Source organism: Salarias fasciatus, chromosome 4 (genome assembly GCF_902148845.1).
Source record: "Salarias fasciatus chromosome 4, fSalaFa1.1, whole genome shotgun sequence".
In the NCBI taxonomy this organism is placed as follows: Eukaryota; Metazoa; Chordata; class Actinopteri; order Blenniiformes; family Blenniidae; genus Salarias; species Salarias fasciatus.
This window is the reverse complement of record NC_043748.1, coordinates 15,046,487-15,069,259: the sequence shown is the minus strand read 5'-3', so window position 1 is coordinate 15,069,259 and position 22,773 is coordinate 15,046,487. Positions and strand designations below refer to the sequence as shown.

The 22,773-nt window shown below is 47.0% G+C and overlaps 1 protein-coding gene across 3 annotated transcripts in view; it reads left to right on the top strand.

The window, feature by feature from the left end:
* Positions 1-22,773, top strand: part of rai1 (retinoic acid induced 1) — a 55,407-nt gene that overhangs the window by 30,460 nt on the left and 2,174 nt on the right. Inside the window, exons 2-4 of one of the 3 annotated variants that reach the window (XM_030088687.1) lie at positions 13,364-20,007; positions 20,219-20,312; positions 21,358-21,431. In XM_030088687.1, the coding sequence (XP_029944547.1) occupies positions 13,441-20,007; positions 20,219-20,312; positions 21,358-21,431 (6,735 nt within the window). In that variant the 5' untranslated portion in view covers positions 13,364-13,440. Of the gene's footprint in view, positions 1-13,363; positions 20,008-20,218; positions 20,466-21,357; positions 21,432-22,773 lie in introns of those variants that run through there. The other 2 variants (XM_030088688.1, XM_030088685.1) reach the window with 2 other exon arrangements.

The window sequence follows — 22,773 nt, the reverse complement described above, 5'->3', positions numbered from 1 at the left end:
CCCACTGCGAACCCCACCACCTACTGTGGGTAATACGCACTATGAAGACACCCTTCAGTGCGGCACGGGCAGACCTGACACAGACCGCACCGGATGAAGCCGCTCGTGTGACTTCACGGCAGAGATGAGTGTGGCAGGAACACGCTCGGAGTCTGGAGGCTTTAATTCCCATTGGCGCCAGTCGGCCTAAAAATACGTGCACTCTCTGGTAACGCAGGGTAGTTAAGATAAAAGTGTTCACCACACGGCGTATGCTCAGTTCCCTGGTCCTGCATTAGCACTGCGGTATTTACTCAATAATTTCATCCTGGGATGTTGCAGCACCGGTGGCAGCAGTTAATCTACGAAATGGGACCTCCATGATGGCTAATTTGGTCTATGTCATTTACCACTCACCACCTGTATGTGCATTAAAAGCAAAGTTTAGGCTTGAACCACAGTGGAGCTCTCAGACCTGCTATTTCACAGACTTGTGTGCACTAAACTATATTTCATATCTAGTTACAGTTTAAAGCACCTTCCTAGATTCTTAAATACTAAGCTGTTGTACCATACAACAGGATAGTTCTTCTCTTTCTAAATGACAAACTGACAATCAGTGTTTAAATAATCCATGTAATTAAAAACATCCATTAAAGGCAGATCAAAGATTAACCTTCAATTGTCGTATGTTTTTCTCTTTCTGCAATCAGTGCTTTGATTATTTAGACATGAGATGCTTCAACTAAACACTCTTGGTCAGGAGTGTCTAACATAAGGCCCGTGGGGCAAAAACTGACACTTCAGTGGCTCCAACGCAGCCCGCCAGTCCAATAAGCAGATTTTTAAGATTTCAAAGAAAACATTGATACAGCACAACAGTGAGATCTGAGCTGAGATATCAGCATGAAAGATACCTACCTCTTTGCTCAAAGTCATGTTGTCAGGGTGAGTTTGCGAAAACATGCATAATGTAACAGCTATAGGAGGAGCTTTTTTGACATTTCGACTTAATTTGCAGCAGAGGGTATCATTAAAATTGGCTCATGTTGAGATTGTAGTCATTTTCAGGGGTAATTGTTTGCTTTTGCGAAGATATAGAGATTTTCGTGACGTATAACCTGTTCTGTGCTACAACAACAAATTTAATGGTTATTATGACACTACTTTACCAGTCTGGGCCACTCGAGATGAAACTGGGCTGCATGTGGCCCCTGAACTAAACTGTCTTTGACACTCCTGCTCAAAGTTCTACTGCAAAGTTTTAACAAAACAGACTAAAAGTATAAAGCACTACATTCAACTTTTTGAAGTTGCTGCAGATTATACACATATACAACACCCTACATCCCAAAATGCAGAAATCTACCATGCAATGACACAGGAAATTAGTCAAATTAGACAGAGCTTCAGGCTGCACATGGGTTTTACAAGCTTTAAAGGTATTAGTGAGTCATGTCTTCATTTCTCAGTCCTCGGTGACCTCAACTTGTGTCCAAACAGGCTTTACCTCTACTGTAGGTGAGAATATTCAAACTGCAGTAGCTGTGAAATGATGGGAGGGTTTTATGATTTCACGACAGATGCTTGCCAGCGGTTCTGTGACGCCATATGCATAAATCTACACACACAAACACACACACACATAACCTGAGAGTCATACTTGGAAAAGAGGCAGATCAGAAAATGGTGGTAATTATCGTTAGTTCTTTGTGATTAACCAAGTGACACACACACACACACACACTGCTGGATGCCCTCTGCTGTGTGGCACAAAATGGCGGTGAGAGTGTGTGTTTTTGTGTGTCATAGCAGAGACTGTCTGTGTGAGAGAGAGATGGGAAGGAGGCCAGGCAGAGAAGGATGCTAGGACTTGGCGACCACAATTTTGCATTTATGAGTGTGTGTGTGTGTGTGTGTGTGTGTTTGTGTGTGTGTGTGTGTGTGTGTGTGTGTTAACATTCAGGTGTGAGGTGAAACATCAACTGGCTCAAAGAGAGAGGACTGGTCTGACTCCTCCATCTACAACTCCAGTGTCTCGCAGACACACACACACACACACACACACACACACACACAAACACACACACACACACATATATATAGCCAGCATGTGCACAGGTGTGGCTGTAAACACGTATAAAGAGCATATGTGAACGGAGAGAGAGAGCTTCGTCCCCTACCGGTGGTGTGACCTTCACTCCAACTCTCCTCTCCTTCATCTGTCCATCCCTCTCTCTCTGCTTTCCGCCACCTCTCTTCATGTATCCCCGTAATTCAGCGCTCAGTTGCGTGGCAGGTAATTTGTGCGCTATTGGAGATTAAAGTTTAATTAGTGAGCGAGGAGTCATTTGGGTCTTACTTGAGTGGAATAAGGCAGCTGTGTGTGTGTGTGTGTGTGTGTGTGTGCGTGCGTGTGTGCGCGCGCGCGCGTGTGTGTCCCTCCTGTTCGTTCGCTCACCCTAACACATCAAGGCTCATCACCAGGAGAGAAAGCGAGAGTGGGAGTAGAGGATCCAATTCCTCCTTTCATCAAGGAAGAACAAAGGATGGAGTATTCCCCCTCTCCTCTTCATCGCCTCTTCCTCTCCGTTTCTCCCTTCTTCTCCTTCTTTCCCCCCACCCCTCACTCCCAAGCTCGGTTGGCAGAGTTCCACAGCCATATTCACACTTCCCTGGTCCCTGGTGAGACACACTGGCACACACACACACACACACACACACACACACACACACACACATCACCTCCACCATCACACTGCAGCAAATGCAGAAGGGCCAGGGAAGGAGGAGGAAGAGGAGGCACGGAGCTAACTTTGTCTCCCCTCATCTGTCTGTGAGAAATGACCGATAGATGTGTCACCTGTAGTGTGAGGCATATCACCTGGAATACTGTGTCTTGATCACCCCTCTCCCTCATCATTGCATCTGCCACAGTCTGCTGGTCTCTCGCTCAGTCTGTTCCCCCCTTCCTGCAATCTGTTTTCATCTCTCCCGCTCTCGCAAAGTGCTAAAACTTCATCATCTGTCCTTCTACTTTGTTCCTCACTGTTCTTGGTCTTAATCATGCGGACATCAAACGTGCCATATGGTCACACACTAACATGGACGCACATGTGTGCGCCGCGCCGCATTCTGGTGTCTGGAGAGCCGGATTTGCTAATGACGAGAGAGCCTGCATCGCAGCGCCGCTGTTATTCCACCGGCTCAAGACACTAACGCAAATCAATAGGCAGCACGGCCCTGCGATAACGATCTCCGTTTCTCCTCTCCTCCCTGCATCTCTCCATTCCCCTCGTCACTACGCCCAACCCCCCCCCCCCCCCCCCCCCCCCCCCACACACACACACACACACACACACATCTGCCTTGATCTTCCCGCTTCAATCTTCCTCTCCTTCTTACTCCCACTCTTCCTTTCCTCTGTCTCGGTGCCCTCAATCTAACAGTCTTCAACCTGCTCTCTTTCTCTCTTCCTTCCACATCCTCCCTTCTCAATCTGGATCATGCCTCCTGTTTTTTTTTCCTCCTCCTATCTCCTTTGATCTCGCAGCGCCACTCGCTCACTTTTGCCCTTCATCGCCTCTCGTCTCCTCTACACCCTCCTTCAAATTTCGCAACTTACCCCCCCTTTGCTACCTCTATCTTTTTTTGTCCTCTCCTTCACTCAAATCAATTTTTCATCTCCCCATTCCCGCCACTTCTCTTTCCTAGTTCCCCTATCCCTCAGCTGGGCTCCCATTTCTTCCCGATCTCTCTTCATTTTCAGTTTCCTCCTCTTTATATTTGCCCTTCAGCGCCTCGTCTCTTTCATGCCGTCGGTTCTCCTCTTCCTTCCTATTCTGCTCTTGTCGTGCCAAGGTGGATCGAACTCCTCTCCCCGCTCTCCCTTTCGCATCCTCCTCTCATTTCACTTATCTGCCGCTGCTGTATCAGTGGCTAGCCTGCTTTTAGAGCCGGCCCATCTGCGTCTGCAGCTGAAGCAAAGTATTCCCCAGTCCGGCTCTCAGGTAACAGCAGACTAGTGAATAGGGGAGAGAAGGAAATGAGAGGAGAGGAGGGAAGAGAAGAGGAGCGGAGCGGCAAACGGCCATTGAGGATGCCTTCCTGCTGAATATGAGACGGCACAAATACAGACATGGGCAATAAAAGCTAGGTTACCAGTGGAATGAAAGCTATATAATCAAACTATTTGATGAACTGTCAGATGAAGACAAATGCACAATCACGGCAACCCAAGCACACACACACACACACACCTTCAACCGCTGAAACAAGTGCTTCAATTTTATATTCTAGTGGTGGAGGGGGAGACATGAGACAAATATAGCTACAGTATATAAGCAGGTTGATTATTGCAGTCTAACTTGTGATGTGTCGACACTATATTGTCTGAAACTGCGGCAGTAAATTTCGTTTTGGAGAAATTACCCTCGCACGCTGCTCACGGAAGATATAGATGTTTAAAATGTGCAATTTCAGCTGGCCTACTTTTCCAAAGTGTCTGGGAACTTGGTTGAACCCCGTAACACCTTTTTGCCGTGGTTATGCAACCTCAACGCCAACCCAGACAGGAACTTTTACCAAATCGCAAGCCAGAAGTGAACCATAAGCCTCGACAGCTGGAGAACCGTAGAGCTGCCGTGTCCATCTTCACTCACATTAGTTTCAGCATCGGCATTAATGAAGGAGGAGCTTATTGAACTTTGACCTTATTCAATTCAGTTGACAGCTATATAACTTACACACCGACTACGACTATGAGTAACTAATTCGTTGAGTCTCATCATCATAGATCTATTTCTATCCAGAACCAAAAGGATTCAGACATATTCCAGATAATCACACATTCTCCTCCTTCTCACTTGTGTGATCTGAACTGATTTCATGTGAGTGACTCAACAGACTGAGCGACACGCACGGCCCATCTAACGTAACCATAGTGACTGACTAACTGAGGTCAGTTTTAGCTTTTTCATCTTTCGCAGTATTAAGTAACATTTTATATTCATTATATAATAGAAAAACGCCTTACTTTTACGAGAATACATTTTGAAAATCCGACTGAAGTGACGAGCCAGGAAAGAGCACAAAGCTCAGATGTTGGAGTTCAATTGTACGGTGTAAAAGTAAAAATTTATCACAAACGTAAATGCCCATGCAAAGTGTAGACACCTGACAAGTCCAAGTACAGTTAAATACTTTGCTGCTTGCCTCCTCTAAGATTTACAAGAAGGAACAAGTGAATGCATAAACTCTGAAATATCACCCCCTGAATGTTGAGCATATACTGAGCATAAAATAATGGCAATTGTGCACAAAAACAGTCCTTCTTATTCAAAGACACAGACAAAGCTTCAGCATATGAGCTTGTTGATCACCACCACAAATTCTAGCCTCGTTTGAGCTTCGACTTTGAACACGCCACAGATTAACATGCCCAAGACAAGGTCACACACATGAATAATCCGACAAATCACCTAAAGGCAAACTCAGCTCTGCCATGCCGGCAGCTGCACTGTGGCTACAGGGCAAGGAATGGGTGGAAAAGATAGAGGACAGAGAAGGACAGGGCACAACTTAGAGGACATGTGGGGAAGGAGAACAGAGAGAAGTGTGTGTGTGTGTGTGTGTGTGTGTGTGTGTGTGTGTGTGTGTGTGTGTGTGTGTGTTTGTACGCGAGACAGCAGGAGTGACACAGCATCATCAATTAGATGAGCCGAAGTGGCACAAAGAGGGAGCAGGTGCAAATCTGTGTGTGCATGTGTGTGTGCGCGCGCGCGCGTGTGTGTGTGTGTGTGTGTGTTTGCAAGTCCAAGTTCATGTGTGAGTGCATCTGTGTACTTTTGCACATGTGTGAGCGTGTGCATGTGCAAATGAGTGAAGGGACCGAATCCATGGGAGTGGAACGCACCATGAGCCACAGCAAGGATGTCACACCAGACCTGCTCCAAATCGGCCCCCTCTGCTTCAGCGGTGCACTGCTCTCCATTACAGGATGTGTGTGTATGTGTGTGTGCGTGTGTTAAGATGGATTTTTTTTTTTTTTTTTTTTTTTTTTGCTGGACCAAACCAAAATAGGTCACTGGCAGGATATGAGCCATCTTACATCAGTTTTTATACATATAAACGCCGCGCACTTGTTGCAGGAAAACAAGCGCACTACATAACTGGGTCTCTTTTCAAAAATAAGCAGAACTGGATTCGAGGCTGGAGTGTAAACGAGGACTTACCACGTACACTCGGTAGTGATTGCTCTGCTTTTGTCTTCTTTTTGCGTCCTATCTTTCGCCTGCATCATTCCTTTCTTCTGCCTCACAGTCTCCCAAAGCTGGAGGATTCTGATAGAATACAAAGTAGCTCTGCGGCCCACTTTACAGGACCCCAACTCCCTAGTGTGTGTGTGTGTGTGTGTGTGTGTGTGTGTGTGTTTGTGTGCATGTGTTTGTGTGTGTGCAAAAGGAAACCTGTGGAAAGCAAATCAAGAAAAAAAAAAGAAAAGGGAAACGGGCAGGGATGACGTTATCTGCGTACGGGAACATGAATCCACACTGCGCCTCATTCTCTTTGTTCTTCTTCTTCTTCTGTGGCTGGTATGTCTCTCTCCATCTGCACCTAGGAAGGTTACCCAGAGTCCAGCAGTGTTCTCACACTCACACACAGACAGGCACACAGTGCGGAGGTGTTGCAGGTCGTCAAGCTTGATCAAAAAAAGCCCTGATCAGGCCTGCTCTCTCAAACTATGCGCATGCTAATTTCTTGCGTGTGCGGGAACACATCAGCAAGCACAAGTTGCAGTCCGATATGCAGACACTGACTCTCTCACACACACACAAGTGAGAAGACACACAGCCTGTAATGAGCAATCAGCTTGCTTTTTTTCTGATTGTTGCCACATGCCCAAGTATCCACAGCAACCTTTGCCAACAAAATTGAAAAGCATGGCCCAGCAATATGATGTGTATGTGCTTGATTGCGTGTGCGTGTGCTTGTCAGTCTCTCTTGCTCATCCCTCTGTCGGCCTCCATCCCCACCCGTCTCATCACTCCGTTACCATGTCAACAAAGCCAGGTTTAGTCCTTCAAAGGGCAACGCTCGGCAGCTGCCCACTGGAGGTGACCGCGCTGAAAGACTGAGGGAGAGACAGAAAGAAAGGATAGATGGAAAAAGAGATAAAGGAGAGCCCTGCAGAGGGGCAGAACAAGGGAGGGCCAAGTGATTGTGGGTCAAGGCTACAGCGGGAAAAAAAAGAGAATAAGATATTCAAAGAAATAGGTTTGCAGGATGTGTCCTTTCACAGCCCACGCGGTCATCTCCTGCCCATTCATTGTGAAATAGAACTGGGTCTGTGTTTTGCCCTCAAACGCCTGTGAAGTGCTATATGTAGATGCAGCAGACCAAAGTCACAGCTTGTTTTTCAGATGAGCGGACAGTCTGTTGATTTGTACAGCTGAAAACAAAAAGCTCCCTTTTCATTTGTGTTGAAGTGAATATGCTTTTGTAACTTTCATCAACTCCGATTAATTTTGGAGTTCTTGCATGTATTTATAGCTGGCTATGTGTCGGGCTTCTTCTTTACAGCATGCTCCCAGGATACAAATGATAATGTGTTGCATGTTCTGTGTCTTCTCTTTGCCTCTTAACACAATGATTCACAATCAAACTAATTCTTAACACACACACGGTTTACGCTGAAGGATGTGTTTGTGCCATATGAAAACTCAAGGTTTTGATTTCCCTTTGGTTGCTATTGTAATCATAGACCCTAGTTTTGCTGTTGTTGTTGTTGTTGTTGTCTATTTTACAGCGCAGCATGTCTGACGTTGAAGTTGTGGTTTTCTCAAAGGTTATTAGACATCAATCACTAAAGTTTAAGAAGAGCAAGAGAAAGAAATAGATATTCATTGGGCCTCTCCAAAGCCCATAATAGATTGACTCTCACTCTTTCCCACCCAGAGGCAAAGAGCAAATGTCATTTTACAATATAGCACAGTAACACCACCTCTGCTTCTTCCTCTAAGAATCAAATAGGAATTTTTAACCAAAAGCTCTTGGCGGATAAGAGAATTGGTTGATGCATTTTCCTCTCTCACACAGACACATCTGCCTGGCCTTCTCTCGCCTCTGTCTCTCTGACCTTTATTTATTCTTTCATGCTGAAGCTGCAGCAGTATGTCAGTGTCCGTGTGTGTGCATATTTGTGTGGAAGGGTATTCATTACTGGAGTGAGGACCCAGATCTGTTTGCACACTAACATTACAGACTTATCGTTATTTTAAAGGGACAACAAGCGGGCTCTTACAGTCAAAATCAATACATTTGTGGGTAAAGACAGGTTTAACATTCAAACCCAGTGTAAAGATATTTTTTTTTAGTTGATGGTTCATTTGAAGCAAGCAAAAACATGGACATACCAGGGTTTTCCTTGAGTGAGTTGTATCTTTGTCCAAATCACTTGTCTGGCAAGAACTGTCTGCCCTGCTGTGCTTTCCATTTCCTGTCACCTATGACCTCTACAACACAACCTGTGTCTCCTTATCGCCACCAAGTGTCCAAATAATGCAACAAACAATATCTAAATAAATCACTTGCCAATAATAAGCATACAGTACATGGCTCCTACACCCAGGTTAGATTAGGGCCATTTTTAATGAAGAGTAAAAAAAGATTCTTGGATCCTAACACAGCAAGCATAGTAATTTCCTTCCCCAGAATCTTGTGAAAAAGTGTGTGTGCATGTGCATGTGTGTCTCCTCTGCTGTGCTTGCAGGTTTATGCTGTGAGTCCTATCTGTATAGCGTGTGCTGCTGTGTGTTCCCAATTTTGCGCGCACGTGCAGACATTAATGTCGAGAGTGTCATCTTCATCTGTGATGGAATAGACAGCCATGTCTGTGAATGCTGATGAGTCATCCCAAACCCCAGAGACGAGACAGCATCTCACACGCGCGCGAAGCGGCGAATCAACGTGCGCTCACTCAAACATAGACCTCACATTCGCCGGCTTCCCTGACAGAACCAAAATGGTCTCCCAGATCAACTCGCGCTTGGCTCATTTTCCTGACTTTTAGATGCTTTTGAGCTATTTCAGCCTTAATACTGCGCCTGCTTCCACAGAGGGAGTAAAACCATCATACAGCTGGAGTTGACAGAGAGAACAGAGAGAGGTGTGTCTGTTTCTTACAACCAAATGACATATCTCAATCATTTTCAAGATTTATTGAATATTTTATTGCTTACTCACGCACTATTTCCTCATCATCACCCCTCTGATCAAGTTTATTTGTAGCACGTCCTAACCCTGAGTCTCCTCCCCCTCTATGTTTTTTGCCGTATTCTGTGCGGCTGGCTGCCGATGACCCCCCGTGACCTCCAGCTGTGTGTCATGACAACAGGACACTGACAAATGTCAGAGCAGATATTGGCTTCCTCCATCTCCTAAGCCTCTCCCTTGGGTAGAAACCCACCCACACAGTCTGGCCAGAAACTGCAGAGGAGGAGAGAGACGGGGGGGGAGCTGTGTGCCTGCCCAGTGTGCTGAACCTGAGGTTATCAAGTAAAAGGGCACGGCAACCACAGAGAGGCAGGGATGCAGACAGGAAATCAGGGGAGGGAGAGTGATCATTGGAGGCATCTGAAAACTCTCTGCTCTGCGTTGAAGTGTGCGTAATTAGAAATGGGATTGCAGCACGCTGATTGGGAGCGGCGGCAGGGCGGGTTGCTGTGTTATTCCGGAGCGTGCTGTGTTAAGCAGGGTGTGAATGGCAGACGTGTTAGACATGAGTGTGTTTGCGTGTGCGGTGGCGGGGAGGTGGGGGACAGGATGGCATGTTTGGGTTATTTTGGAGTGTGAGGTGAGCGGCGTGTGTGTGTATGTGTGTGTGTGGCTGGGTCGCGTTAATATGATTCCGGTGATGGTGGCAATGTAGAGGTGTGACTTTTTAGTGAACGTGTGTGTGTGTGTGTGCGTGCGTGCGTGCGTGCGTGTGTGCGTCCGTGCATGCGTGCAGTTTCCTCCCAAGCCGCTCCACCTCCCCAGCAAACTGCCTCTGCATGCATAATTAACCAGGATGACTGGGGAGGTAAACACACAGGGAGACGCTCCATCCCTCCACTCTGTGTGCTTCCATTTATGTGTGCCTGGTGTGTGTGAGTGGTTCTGCGTGTGTGCCAGAGCCAGAGCCGATGGAACGAGAGAGCTGCCTGTCTCTCTCTCCGTGTGTGTGTGTGTGTGTGTGTGTGTGTGTGTGTGTGTGTGGGTGTGTGTGTCTGTGTGTGCGTGCAGAGAAAGCAGATAAATCCCATCTCAAGCTGCCTCTGAAGATGATGCGATGAAAGAGAGGGAGAGAGGATAAAAAAAGAATGAAGGGGGAAACTGTAACCAGCCACAGCTCTGCGTATTATGAACCATCCAGCGGAACAATCAGATTCACCCTCCTCTCCTCTGTCACCCTTCTCTCTCCTCCTCACTCTCTTTTCCTTCTGCTCCTGTGTCCTGATTAGTTTTTTAATTGAGGGCGTCCTAATGCTTGAGCTCATCAGATCCTAAGCCCCTCCTCTTTTGTTCGAACGCACACATTGAAAGAAACATATAAACAATCAGACGTGGTGTCACTTCGGGTTTTCAGACGTACAGTTACGACACAGATGGCTACGAAGGACACCGCCTTGATAAGAGGTGGGAAGTGCCCATGGTAATCAATCACTCGTCTAGCAGCTCATCCTCGGCCGTAAAGCAGAAGCTTTTGGGTTAATTATGCATCTGCCTGCATCGCGAGTTTGTGCACAATCGACAGTTTTGCATGTATCCATCCCTGCGTGGTTAAAGTGCATGTATTTGTATGTGTGGTGTTTGCTCCAGCTTATATTTCCCAGGAGTCCCGGTTGTAAAGCCCACTCAGTAAATCATCCATACTCCTCTGTCCTCTGTTCCCCCCTTCTTTTTATCCTCCTCCTCTTCTAACTTATCATTCTATCACTCCTCCACAGCTCTTGTATCCCCCACCCACAATCTGCCCACCTAAAATGGCTTGCTTTCTTTTTCTCCTCCTATAGGAATTACTGTGCTTTGTTGTCTATCCCCTATTGTTGCTCATCACTAATCAGGCCAAAAGTAAAAGATTTAGGAAGAGGAAAAGAAAGTGAAAGAGGAATGGGGAGAGATTATGAATGGATGGTTGTATTTAGAGAGGGCGAGAAGGCACATTTTCCGTCTTTCAATTTCCAAACATTTGGAAGAAAATGGGGAAAATGCACGCATTGACAAGCGAAAGATGGACATTGAGAAATGTGGGTGTTTGTCTTTCCTTCCTTCATTCTCTTGTAAAATCAATGCGAGCACTCCCTAATAAACAGACTGAGAGACAGATAGACGGATCAACAGGGAAGATTCGATGATCTCAGCATGTATACTTTTGTCTCCTCTCCTCTCTGACCCCTGCTGAAGCAAGTGACGTAGTCCGCATCCACAAATACAGCGGGCAGCCCACTCCACAATGCCAGGCGTCTTCAGAGGAAGATAAGTGAAAGGAGGAGGTGCAGCACGGAGGTAGAGAGGGGACGTGATTGGAATGTTAATACCAGCAGCACACACATAGGTGTGTTTGGGTGAAAGAGAGAAGGCTCAAGGAGAAGTGATGTAAATTGATAGGGAAGACGATCATCTGGTTTGTGAGCTAATGAAAAGCACACAAACAGTTCAAATTTGCTTCGAACCAGGAGAGGACACAAATGTAAAGATAGACATGTGGCTCCTTCGTGGACCCTGTAAGTAATGTGTGCCTCAGTCCGTCTTCTGTGGTGTGCTCGGTTAACTTGGTTTGAGAGAATCCCACCCTTTGTCCCCCACAAGCATCCTATTTAGGTCATTGTGTAAACAAGAATCCTCCAAACACAGGCACACATCACCCCAGGTGAAGCAGTAGTAGGCTGCTGGCAGGGGAGATAGGAGGGTAGGAGGGAGGACGGAGAATCTCCAGGGGAATCTATAGGTGTGTGTGTATTGGACTTGTCAGTATTTGTTGTGTGTTTGTGTGTATTTTGAAGGGGCTGCCAAAAGCAGTCGACCTACTGAGTGTAGCACTGGGATGTCTACACTCACTAACTCACACTCAGCACGCACACACAAGAATGAATGCACGAAATATTCACACACTGCTTTTCCTCATCTCACACACACACACACACAGTATCTGCACACCATCACACTGTGAGTTTCAGAGATGAATAATGCTACTGTGCATCTGGTGGGATGCACCACTGTCCCCGGGGCGGGTTGAATGCCGGGATATTGTGCTGAAACTCGATGACACACACCGCACAAGCACACACACATTCACACACAGGCTCAAAGCTCTGTCTCCAGGTGACTCTTTTCCTTTTATCGTAGTACACTCTCCACCCTTCCTTTCTTCCTTTCTCTTTTGGATGGATGTGTAAAAATACACACATTTTGCAAATGCACATATGCACAGGGAGGCGAAACATTCCAGCCACATGAACTCACATGCAGCAACAGATAAACACTGCACAACAAACACAAACACTTTGTGACACTCCGACTGGTTTGCGTCAACACACACTGCAACACTTCCTGCATCCCCTTGGAGGAAATTGGAGTTTGCATCTGCAAGTAAGATGAAGAAAAGAGAAGAAAAATACCCCTCAAATGAATTCATTATGAAAGTCAGAAAAGCTTGCCTTACATAATAAATTGTAATATTTGAAAGAGAAAAAGTCTGGGGATCATGTCTGATGTCAAACTCCGACAGATTTCTGAACAAATCAATTGAAAAATACTAAGTAAACATAAGAGTTATGTAAGTGAGTTCTTACTCACAGTCAGCATTCTGACCCAACATATATGTTTGTCACATGTCACTGCAGTCTGTGAAAATTTGCTTGGCCTGCTCACGGAACCCCACAGATTCACCCACACGCCGCATCATTTATTTACTTGGTAAATAAATAGATAATTTAGGAACCCACACACCAGTGACTGCATAATGCACGCATCCTTCCAGCTCTATAGTCTGAAAGAGATGCTGAAGCTTGCAGAACTGTGGAGCTCTTTAACACACGTTTCTTCAAATATGTGAGAATCGTCACAGCTGTTCATACTGTGAGCAATGTGAAATGTAGTTATTGTTCAATAATTGGATTGGTAATATTTGTTGGGTAGAGCGGGGTTCATGTGTTCATGTTATTGTAACAAATGTCATCTTCAGATGTTCTGAAAGAAACCAGGAACTTTGCATTTACTACCAATTACAAATGAGATGTCATATAACATATTAAAATGCAATTATGCATTGAATATCTATAGCTAATCTTCACAATTTCTTGTTTTTCTCCTTCTCATTTCCCCCCTATCTCCTTGACTCCAGAACCCCCAACCCCCCTTCCCCCTTTCCTGTCTCACCTCACCTCCCCCTCCCTGCTCTGGCTACAGACGGAGAGAGTTATGCAGTCCTTCCGTGAGCGCAGCGGTGGTTACCACAGCAACCAACCCTGCTACCAGCAGGAGCCCCATGAATTATCCCGCCTGGAGACGTATCGACAACACCCTCATCATCCCCACCCCCAGCACCCGCACCCAGGTCCAGGTCCACATCCGGGCCCAGGCCCTGGGCACCCTAGGTCAAGTTATGAAGCCCATTCCCTGGCAAATCCTACAAGCATGCCCCCAGCTGGAGGACCAGGAATTGGAGGAGGACCCAAGGACTGTTACAGCCAGCAAACTTATCCTGGTTACCCTGGCAATACTGGAGGAACTGGAGGTGGAAATGGGGGCCCAGCATCCTCACAGACAAAAAAATCCTTCAGAGGGAACAAAGTGCCACCACCAAACCCCACTCAGCACCTGCAGGGTCCTGGGGGTTACAATAACCACATGGGCCCGGGTAATTACTCTGCCCAGTATGTGAGTGAAGGTCACCTTCAGCAGAAGTGGGAGGACCCAGCTCAATTAGCACAGTATGACCAGGACATAGTGGGACGGTTGGAGGCTACTGGTACCCCTGCGCCAAGTTCTTCACAGTACATTGACCACAACATGCTGGGGCACTCCCAAACTCAATGCCACCAGCCCTCAACCCCTGCCTATACTAGTCCCCACCACCAGTCCCATCCCAACCCTGCACCCTCACCTCTTATGTACCCCCAGAGTCATCTGCACTACCCGCAGCACTCTCCCTCTCCAGCACCATATATGGAAAAGTGCAGCCCGATGCCTCATTGTTATAAAGGTTACAACATACCACCAAATTCCCAGTATGGCAGACAGATGAGCAGCCACAGCAGTCTGAAACAGGCAGGTTACAGGTCAACCCCAAACAGTTATGGCTACCAGCAGCCTTCTTCTCGAGGCTATGAGCCGCAGCCTCCTTTACAGGGTATGACCAACCCCCAGGAACCTCACTCTAAATACCAACACTACAGCCAACCTCAACAAAACTACTGTCTCTCAGATCTGCCTGTGAGATCACCAGAACAGTATTATCAAACTTGCAGTCCATCCTCAAGCCACTCCCCAGCACGCTCTGTGGGGCGCTCCCCGTCATACAGTTCCACCCCTTCGCCACTTATGACAAATCCAGAGTCCTTCCAGTATGGCCAACCACCTATGACCCCTGGGGCAGCTTCCTCTTCCTCATCCTCTTCAACTGGCATGCAGGAACAAGCCAACACCAACACTATGTTGATGCCCCCTCGCTCACACCCTTCACCCAGTGTATCACATGCAGTCTCCCACAGCTACACTACTACACAGCAGGTCCCCACTATGAAAGAACGCTTCTCAGAAAAGCTATTATCAAACCCTAGCTTGTGGAGTTTAAATGCCCTCACCTCTCAGGTGGAGAATATCTCCAATAATGTCCAGCAACTGCTACTCTCAGAAGCCCTGGTTGCGAATAAGAAAGGGAGTAAGCGCAACAGCGGTGGGAGCAACAGCAGTGCCGGAAGTGGAGCATCATCGAAAAAGGGCGAAGAATACAAAAGTCCTCCATATACAGAGGGGAGTGGCAATGTTCCAGCAGGCCCCATACAGGACCCTTACTCTACTCCACAACACCAGCAGTTGCCCATGGAACTTCACGAGGGGGGCTACTCCAGTAGCAGCGATGAACCACTAGACAGGGGCTACTACTACTTTGGCCAAGGCAGAAGTCCAGCCCAGGCCCTGAACAACACACAACTGAGCCTGGACACAGCTTCTTCATGCTCCATGGCATCTCCAGATGACATGTCTACCAGGTCTGGTGACTCCGGTCTGCACAACCTTACACCAGAACCGAGTAGATGTCAGTCAGGACAGGGAGGAGATGGCATGAGTACTCCAGTGAAGAGCATTGGTGATGAGAGGTCACCAACAAGTATTACAATACCCAGTCCTATGAAACAAGAAAGAGACTCTCCCGCAGACATACAGCATATCAATGAGCCTGTCAAAGAGAATTTTGAGGAATCAGCCTGGACAGAGAAACCAACTGATAAAGAGGAAGTGACAACACAACAAACTCCTGATCATGAGACGGATTTAGACACAACTAAATCTGCAGAAGACATAGAAAAATGGTCAGATGAAGACAAAACCCCAGTTGTTTTCAGTAAAGTAAACATAGAGATGAGTGAAAAAAACTATTGTTATGAGGAGACAGCTTTCCAAGGGGACCAGGATAAATATGATCCTGATGTAGGAGATTTAGTGGAGCAGTCCCCGGCGGCTCTTTCTGATTCCAGCCACAAAGACAATTTTGGCCAAGAGATGAAATCAGAGGCATTTAAATCAGAGTCTCCCACTGCATCTGAGAGCTCAGCTAAAACATTGCCTTTTATTACAAGGGGTGACATCGAACATGATCAGTATTCCACAGAGAAAGAGGACAGTTCAGAGGACACCTCTCCAACCCCCCAAGTTGAGGGTTTGGAAGACAGCAACACTAATAAAAGAGAGAGCAGTGATCAGGGGAATGACGAAGTGGAAGAGGATGAAGGAGGAGAAGAGGAGGGAGGAGATGATGAGCCTAATGAAGAGGAAAAAGAAGAAATACAGAAACAAGAACAATCTCTTTCTCCACCGTCATCTTCAGAAGCTAGGGAGGATCTGGATGAGGGGGATGAACTCAGCCACTCATCAACTGAGGAACACATGAATAATACAAGTGGGCCACAGAAATCTTCTGGAGAACTTAGTAGCAGGACAGACTGTCAGGGTCCCGAGGTCCATGCTGACAATGAGTTTGCTGGAGCACCTGCTCATCCGAATGCAGCAGCTGCAACCACAGCAGCAGATGCTTCTGCAAGAGAGTCAGCCATTGGCGACACCGCCCCCCAACCTCAGTCGGCCATGCCAGTGTTTTCCGCTCTCAATGACAAAACAACACCTCCAGCTCAAACCAGGGATCATATTGACCACAGTGATGCTAAAGTACTGGAGCCAGACTCTCCTCAGCTGCCTGGAAAGTCAATACTTCCCTCAGCGCCCTCCTGGGCTGACACTCCACCCTCGCCCAAAAAAGGGGATGAGGACATGGAACCAGGTATCAGCTGTGCCAGTGCCGTGACCCCATTGGCTAAGCCAGAGCCTGTGGCCCCATCTGCTCAACCAAGGGCATTTGGGCGTAAGCATGCTAGGGGTAGAAGGAGAATCATGCATTCAGGTGTGGGAATCAGACGGGAGCTAAGCTTAGAAGGAGAGGGGATGAAGGAAGAGGAGGGAGACCACACACCAACAAAGAAACCAAGTATGCCTCCAAGCAAAACTGTGTTGTTTTCAGAGCAAACAGACCTTGCTCATCAGGAATCTATTGTGAGCCAGACTCCTAAAATGCTAACTGATGGCTTTCGCTCAAGAATGTGCACTCGTTCATTTAATGCTCCAGATCTGCCACCCAAAGTTGAACCTCATGTGAAAAGAAAACCAGGCCCAAAACCAGGTTCAAGACCTGGCCCCAAACCAAGCCCCAAACCTGGGCAAAAACCAGGAGCGAAACCAGGTCCAAAACCTGGACCCAAACCTAGCTTGAAGCCTGGACCAAAACCTGGACCTAAACCCGGGCCCAAACCAGGACCTAAACCAGCACCAAAACCTGTGCCAAATGAACCAGAGCTACCGAAAATTGAGACTCCTGCAAAGCGAAAACCAGGACCGAAACCTGCATCAAAACCTGTCACGAAACCTATAGCAAAACCAGTACCAAAACCAGTTCCTCTGAAGTCAGCTCCAAAGCCAGGTCCAAAGTCTGGACTCAAGCCTGCTCCCAAGCCTGAAGATGTTTTGCCCACCCTTGACACTGCACCTGTCAAAGCCCCGGTGGGTCGCCCCAAAGGCTCGGTTTCAAAAGCAAAGGCAGTGCAACAGGAAGAAACAGTGCAACCTTTAACAGGATTGCAAAGTAGGAGCAGAAAAAGCCTAAAAATGACTATATCACAAGTCAGTCAGGACACAAAAACAATACAGAAAGAAAAACAAGCACACCATGAGGCAAAGGCACCAGAGAAGGAGAGCAACAATATGGTCTTGAGATCAAGAAAGCCCTCACAAGATAAAATGTCGAAAGAAAAAGAAAAAATCTTAGGTGAAGATATTATAGCACATACATTGCCAGAAATTAAATCCAGCAATGGTTCAATAAAGGAAGAAGACCTCAAAGTTGTAGAGCAAAAACAAACTCCTATCATCAATACTGGTAAAAAGACAAATGTTTCAGGAGTCCCACCTGAATCACCTACACCACCTGTCATAACTGAGAAATCAGATGAAAAGACACCTCTTCCAGTAAAAAGAAAACCTAGCCCAGATATTTCTGCAACACCCATAAAGAAAAAGAGGGGTCCAAAGCCCAAACCGAAACCAACTCAATCTTCTGTGCCCGATGAAGCAGTTCCTACAGCCAAGGAGAAAAATGTCAGAGGTCCAAAAAGAAAGCGAGGGCCACCGAAAAAAGCTGCTGTGGTACCTACTCTAACCAAAGATGCTCCTTCCAACATCAGTGGTCCAGACATCACCAGTGAGGTTCCACTCATACCTCCGCAATGCCCAACGAAAACAAAGGTTTTACCACCACGCAAAGGTAGAGGGCAGAAATATGAGGCCATGGTGCAGAAGATTACATCTCCCAGTTCTAAGAAACACCCCCCAGTTCCTCAGCTAGAGAGCAGTCTAACTGATGACGTGACAACCAAGGCATTGTCTGAGCAAGTCCTAAAGGAAGGTGAGACAGCTATGCTCATAAATAACACTGAAATAACCGAGTCTGGACAAGATCGCATAAAACAGTACGAGGAAGTGGAGCAAAAAGAGCTGTTGACAGAAGAAAAGGAAAAGCATGAAGAAAGTCAAGAGGCATCACCACCCGAGGTGGTGACACATGGAGTGGAAGCAGAGGTTGTAAATAAGAATAAGGCAAGACAAGAAAATGTCAAACCGGAAATGGAGCAGGATGCTATTTCTGAGAGGGCCTTGGGTTCAGCGGAGGACCCAGTGGCAGCCAGAGCTCCAAGTGACTGGACACAACAAACCTCAGAAGGTGAATCTGTTGGCGCCGCAAAGTCTGCCAGAACTAAGAGAAAGAGATGGGCCATGGTGGAGAGCACAGATGCGTCAGTCTTGGCCTTAGAAACAGGAAGCTTAATAGTAACAACACCAAGGTTAGCCAAGCAGAGGGCCATTAAAAACAACCATGAGATGCATCTAAAACAGAGGAGGAAAAAGAGAAAAGGTCAAGCTCCTTCAGAAGAAACTGAGCCAGTTGAAGAGACAAAACCTGAACTTGAGGAACTACAGGCAAGCATAGAGGAGAAAATGAGCCCCAAAGAGTCAATAGAACCAGTCCCCATCAGTACAGAAGAGAGCACAGAAGCAGCACCACAGGTGACAAGTTCAGAAGTCATTCAAAAACCTCGGAGAGGCAGAAAACCATCTGCAAGTCCATCCAAAAGAAAAAGAGGCAAAACCTCACCAGAACAAACTCCTGGAAAACCAGTGAAAGTTTATAAAAAGCCTGGGCCAAAACCTGGAATGAAAGATGCTATTGAGGTCATAGAGGCAGTAGTGCGAGCGGCAGGATGTGAACAAGACGAAAAAGAGGAAAGAGAAAAAGAAGCGAAGGGAAAAAAAGAACAAGACCCCACAGAAATACAGGAGACCAGTGTGGTGGGCCCTGTGGTAACAGTAACAGAACAACGGACTGAGATTATTTCTGTTAAAAGAATCAGGCGCAGGCCTGTCCATCAAAACTCTAAACTGTCGTTTTGTCCCTATGTACGTATTAACAACTCAAGAGACTTTTCATCATGGTGTGCCATAGTCAACAAGCCTGAGGATGCTGTAATATTTCAGAGAAGAAGAAAAAAAGGCATACTGAGAATGAGGAATCCTTTCACTGTTGCAAAAGTAGTGCCACACACCGCTGCCATGCTACAGGGACCTACGGTAAATAAAGACCTATTTGGAAGGTGTCTTACATGTAGTCTTTGTGGAAAGCCAGCAAACTATCGAGACCTTGGGGATTTATGTGGACCCTACTACACAGAGGATGGAGTTCCAAGAAAGATTTTGACGTCAGTCAGACACACTGAACCTTTAAGAGTGGAATCAGATAAAAATGATGACAACAAGAGCAACAATGAAGACCGAGACAACTCTCCAAACAAAGAGGGCGAAGGCAGCGAGGAAAAGGTGGAAAATGCCGAAACATCAAATGAAGAAGGCAGTAGTGGCAGGCACCATCACTGCCGGTACCGCCGCGCAGAAAGAACAGAGAGATTGGGTCGACAGGGTGGTCCACGAAGATTAACACTAAGAGAGAGGTTCAGGAGGATGAGGCAGCTTCAGGCCCAGCGCAGTAGCACAGAGGCGGCGGGGGACCCAGAGGGCAATGACAGCGTTTTCCAAAGGCTGCAAATGGAAGCAGAGGCTAAGGAGCACTGGGCCCATGAAAACTGTGCCATCTGGACCAAGGGAATAATTATGGTAGCTGGGAGGCTATACGGACTGAAGGAAGCTGCCAAGAACTCAGCCCAATCGGTATGATAGCAATTATGACCAATGAGTCGTAGACTTTTCCTGAATGAGAAGATAAAAGAAGCACTAAATACAGCCTCTTTCTGAATTGTTGTTAACTTTTGACGTTTTTTCCCCTCTTTTTTCCTCTCTGTCCCTACATGTCTCTATTGGTCAATTTGTTTATTTTTCTACTGGTCTTGGTCCATATGTCCATCTGTCTGACTAACCCCAGAGCTGCTACAAGTGCCAGATTGTGGGGGCGTCCCTCAGCTGCTGTTGGAGAGGCTGCTCTCATAAATACCACTATGTCTGCGCCAAAGAGATAGGTAAGAGACTACAGCAAGAGAGGAAGACAGCAACAAGGGATGAGATAGCAAGAAAAGCCATTGAGAAAAAGGAGAGATGAGGAGGGACTTTAGGAATTGGGAGGCCAGTGTGCATTGAGAGGACAACAGGTAGGAAACAAACAAGTCAAGCAGGGGGGAAAAATAGAGTGATGGAAGAAAGAGAGGAACGAGAGACAAGAGACAGCTGAAACGAAAGAAGCAAAATGTATCTAGGAATAACAGTTTTTCGTGAGAGGGGTTGCCTTGAGAGTACTGGGGAAGAGCAGAGCAGGAAAGAAAGGGGAGCTTTGAATACAGGCGATGATGAGAAGAAAGTGGGACCCTGGAGTGTGCAAGGAGAAAGGAAAGAGATAGATGGAGGAGGGTGGATATGTGTGCATTATTGACCACAACCCCTGTGGATCCATTCATGTTGCTGTCTGGGGAATGAACAAGCATGTGTGTGTGTGTGTGTGTGTGTGTGTGTGTGTTTGTGCGCACATTCCTGTCTGACTGCTGGTCGAACGCTTCCCTGCGTACTGCCGATAGGAGTCTTTGCATGTTCCCCCTCAGTACCCGTATACATATATGAGTGTGTGATTGTTGTTGTTGTCAATATAACTGTGTGTCTTTGTGTCAGCACATGTGTGACATGGCTTCCCCTTATGTTACCTCATGCCAAGGAAGTACAGTGCGAGGATTAGAAGGCCTGCCACGTCTGTCGAGCCAGCACAGGGAGCAGAGCAAGGCCCTTTTTAATCCTGCTGAGTGCACCAGCCATATCGGCCTGCCTGCATTGCAACTCATCCACTCAGTCTTTCCCTTTCCTCTGTTGCACTCCCTTTCTTTTTGCTTTTTTTTCTTCTTTCTCTAACCTCTTTGGGTGTTTGCCAACCTTTTCCAATTATATGTGAATTCTACAGACTTTTTCAATGTTTTTGGTCACTTTCACCTCCTGCTATGTGCTTCATTTGATGAGATTATTATAAATTTATTCTAATAACTCTTTTTCTTTTTTTTTTTTTTTCTTTCTCTCCCTGCTCAGGCTGCACATTCCATGAAGATGACTTCTCCATCAAATGTCCAAAACATGAGGTAAGGGAAAACAGTGCTCACTAAGCAAATGCATATTTTCAGTCTTTTAAAACATTTGGCCAATGGATGGGCACCCATTTTAGTGTTGTATTCAGTTTTTTGTGACATTTTATGTCAGTTCCCACTCGTAATTGTCCTCCTGAGTGCTCCCCCCCCCCCCCCCCCCCCCCCCCCCCACTCTTTATCCTTTATTACTCACCCTTTATTACTTTGCAAAGCTAAGCCCATATCAAACACCACAAGAGTCCTTTGTGTAACATTAGCTCCAAACATCTACTGTGACTTCCTGCCACCATGTCCATAATAGGCCACCACAGTCTGAGCCTCCTGGTTCAAACATCCTGCAGGACAGACGCCATCTAGTGCTGCTGTTTGCACACTGCAGCGCAGGGAGGAAGGTCAAATGTGGGGGGGCGGTGAAGAGAGTTAGACATGCTGACATTCAGCAGGGAGCAGCGGTGCATTGAGGCAGCAGTGGCAGCAGCCTCCCATCCTCCCTCCCCTCCCTGCATCCCTCTCTCCCTCTCTCCTCCATTCCTCTTCTCCTCTGTGCAGACTGACAGGGATGAAAAGCTGGCTGCTGATCAAAACACCCCACCCACCATCACCGCCTGATATCCTCCCCACATGCTCTCTCTCTCTCCACCATTTCTCTCCCTCGCTCACTCCTTCTTTCTCTCATTATTTCTCCTTCCTTCCTTCCTCCCTTTTTCCCCGTTCCCCTTATTTTTGCTTCTGTGCTCCCCTGCTGCTTCAGCTCCCTCAGTCTCTCGCTCTGCTCACCTCTCATCTCCTTTTTTCCATATTCAGCCGTCCTCCCTTCATCCTTCCCTCATCCCATTCTCCTTCCTTCTTTCTCATCTTCTCTCCTTCTCTCCCCACCTCTCCTCACCTCAACTCCCACGTCTAAGCGGCAGAAATAGAGTGTGAGAAAACAGAGAGAAAAGGAGAGCAAGTCAGAGAGAGAGATTGTTGTTAGCGGGCTGAGGCAGAGCTGTCATCAGCTGAGGGATCTGAAGGTCTGTGTGTGTGGGTCTGCGCCGCGCCAATTTACGCTGAGCAGCCTAATCAAAGGGAAGAACAGACACACACGAACAACACACACACACACACACACACACAAGCACACCACCACCCCACCCATGGGTCCCCTCAGAAATTTCTCCTCAATCCGTGTTCGCTTGGTTTTAGAACGGGGAAGAAGATTGTTCACCCAAGCTCCGTTCAGCTGCAGAGTCTCCGGCGTGATCGGCCGCATGCCGCCCGCGTCCACACAGGTTCATTAGCAGGTTACCTGTGAGCGCGCACACGCACACGAATGCAGTGACTGCAAGCGAGACAGGAAGAGGCAGAAAAAAACGGACTG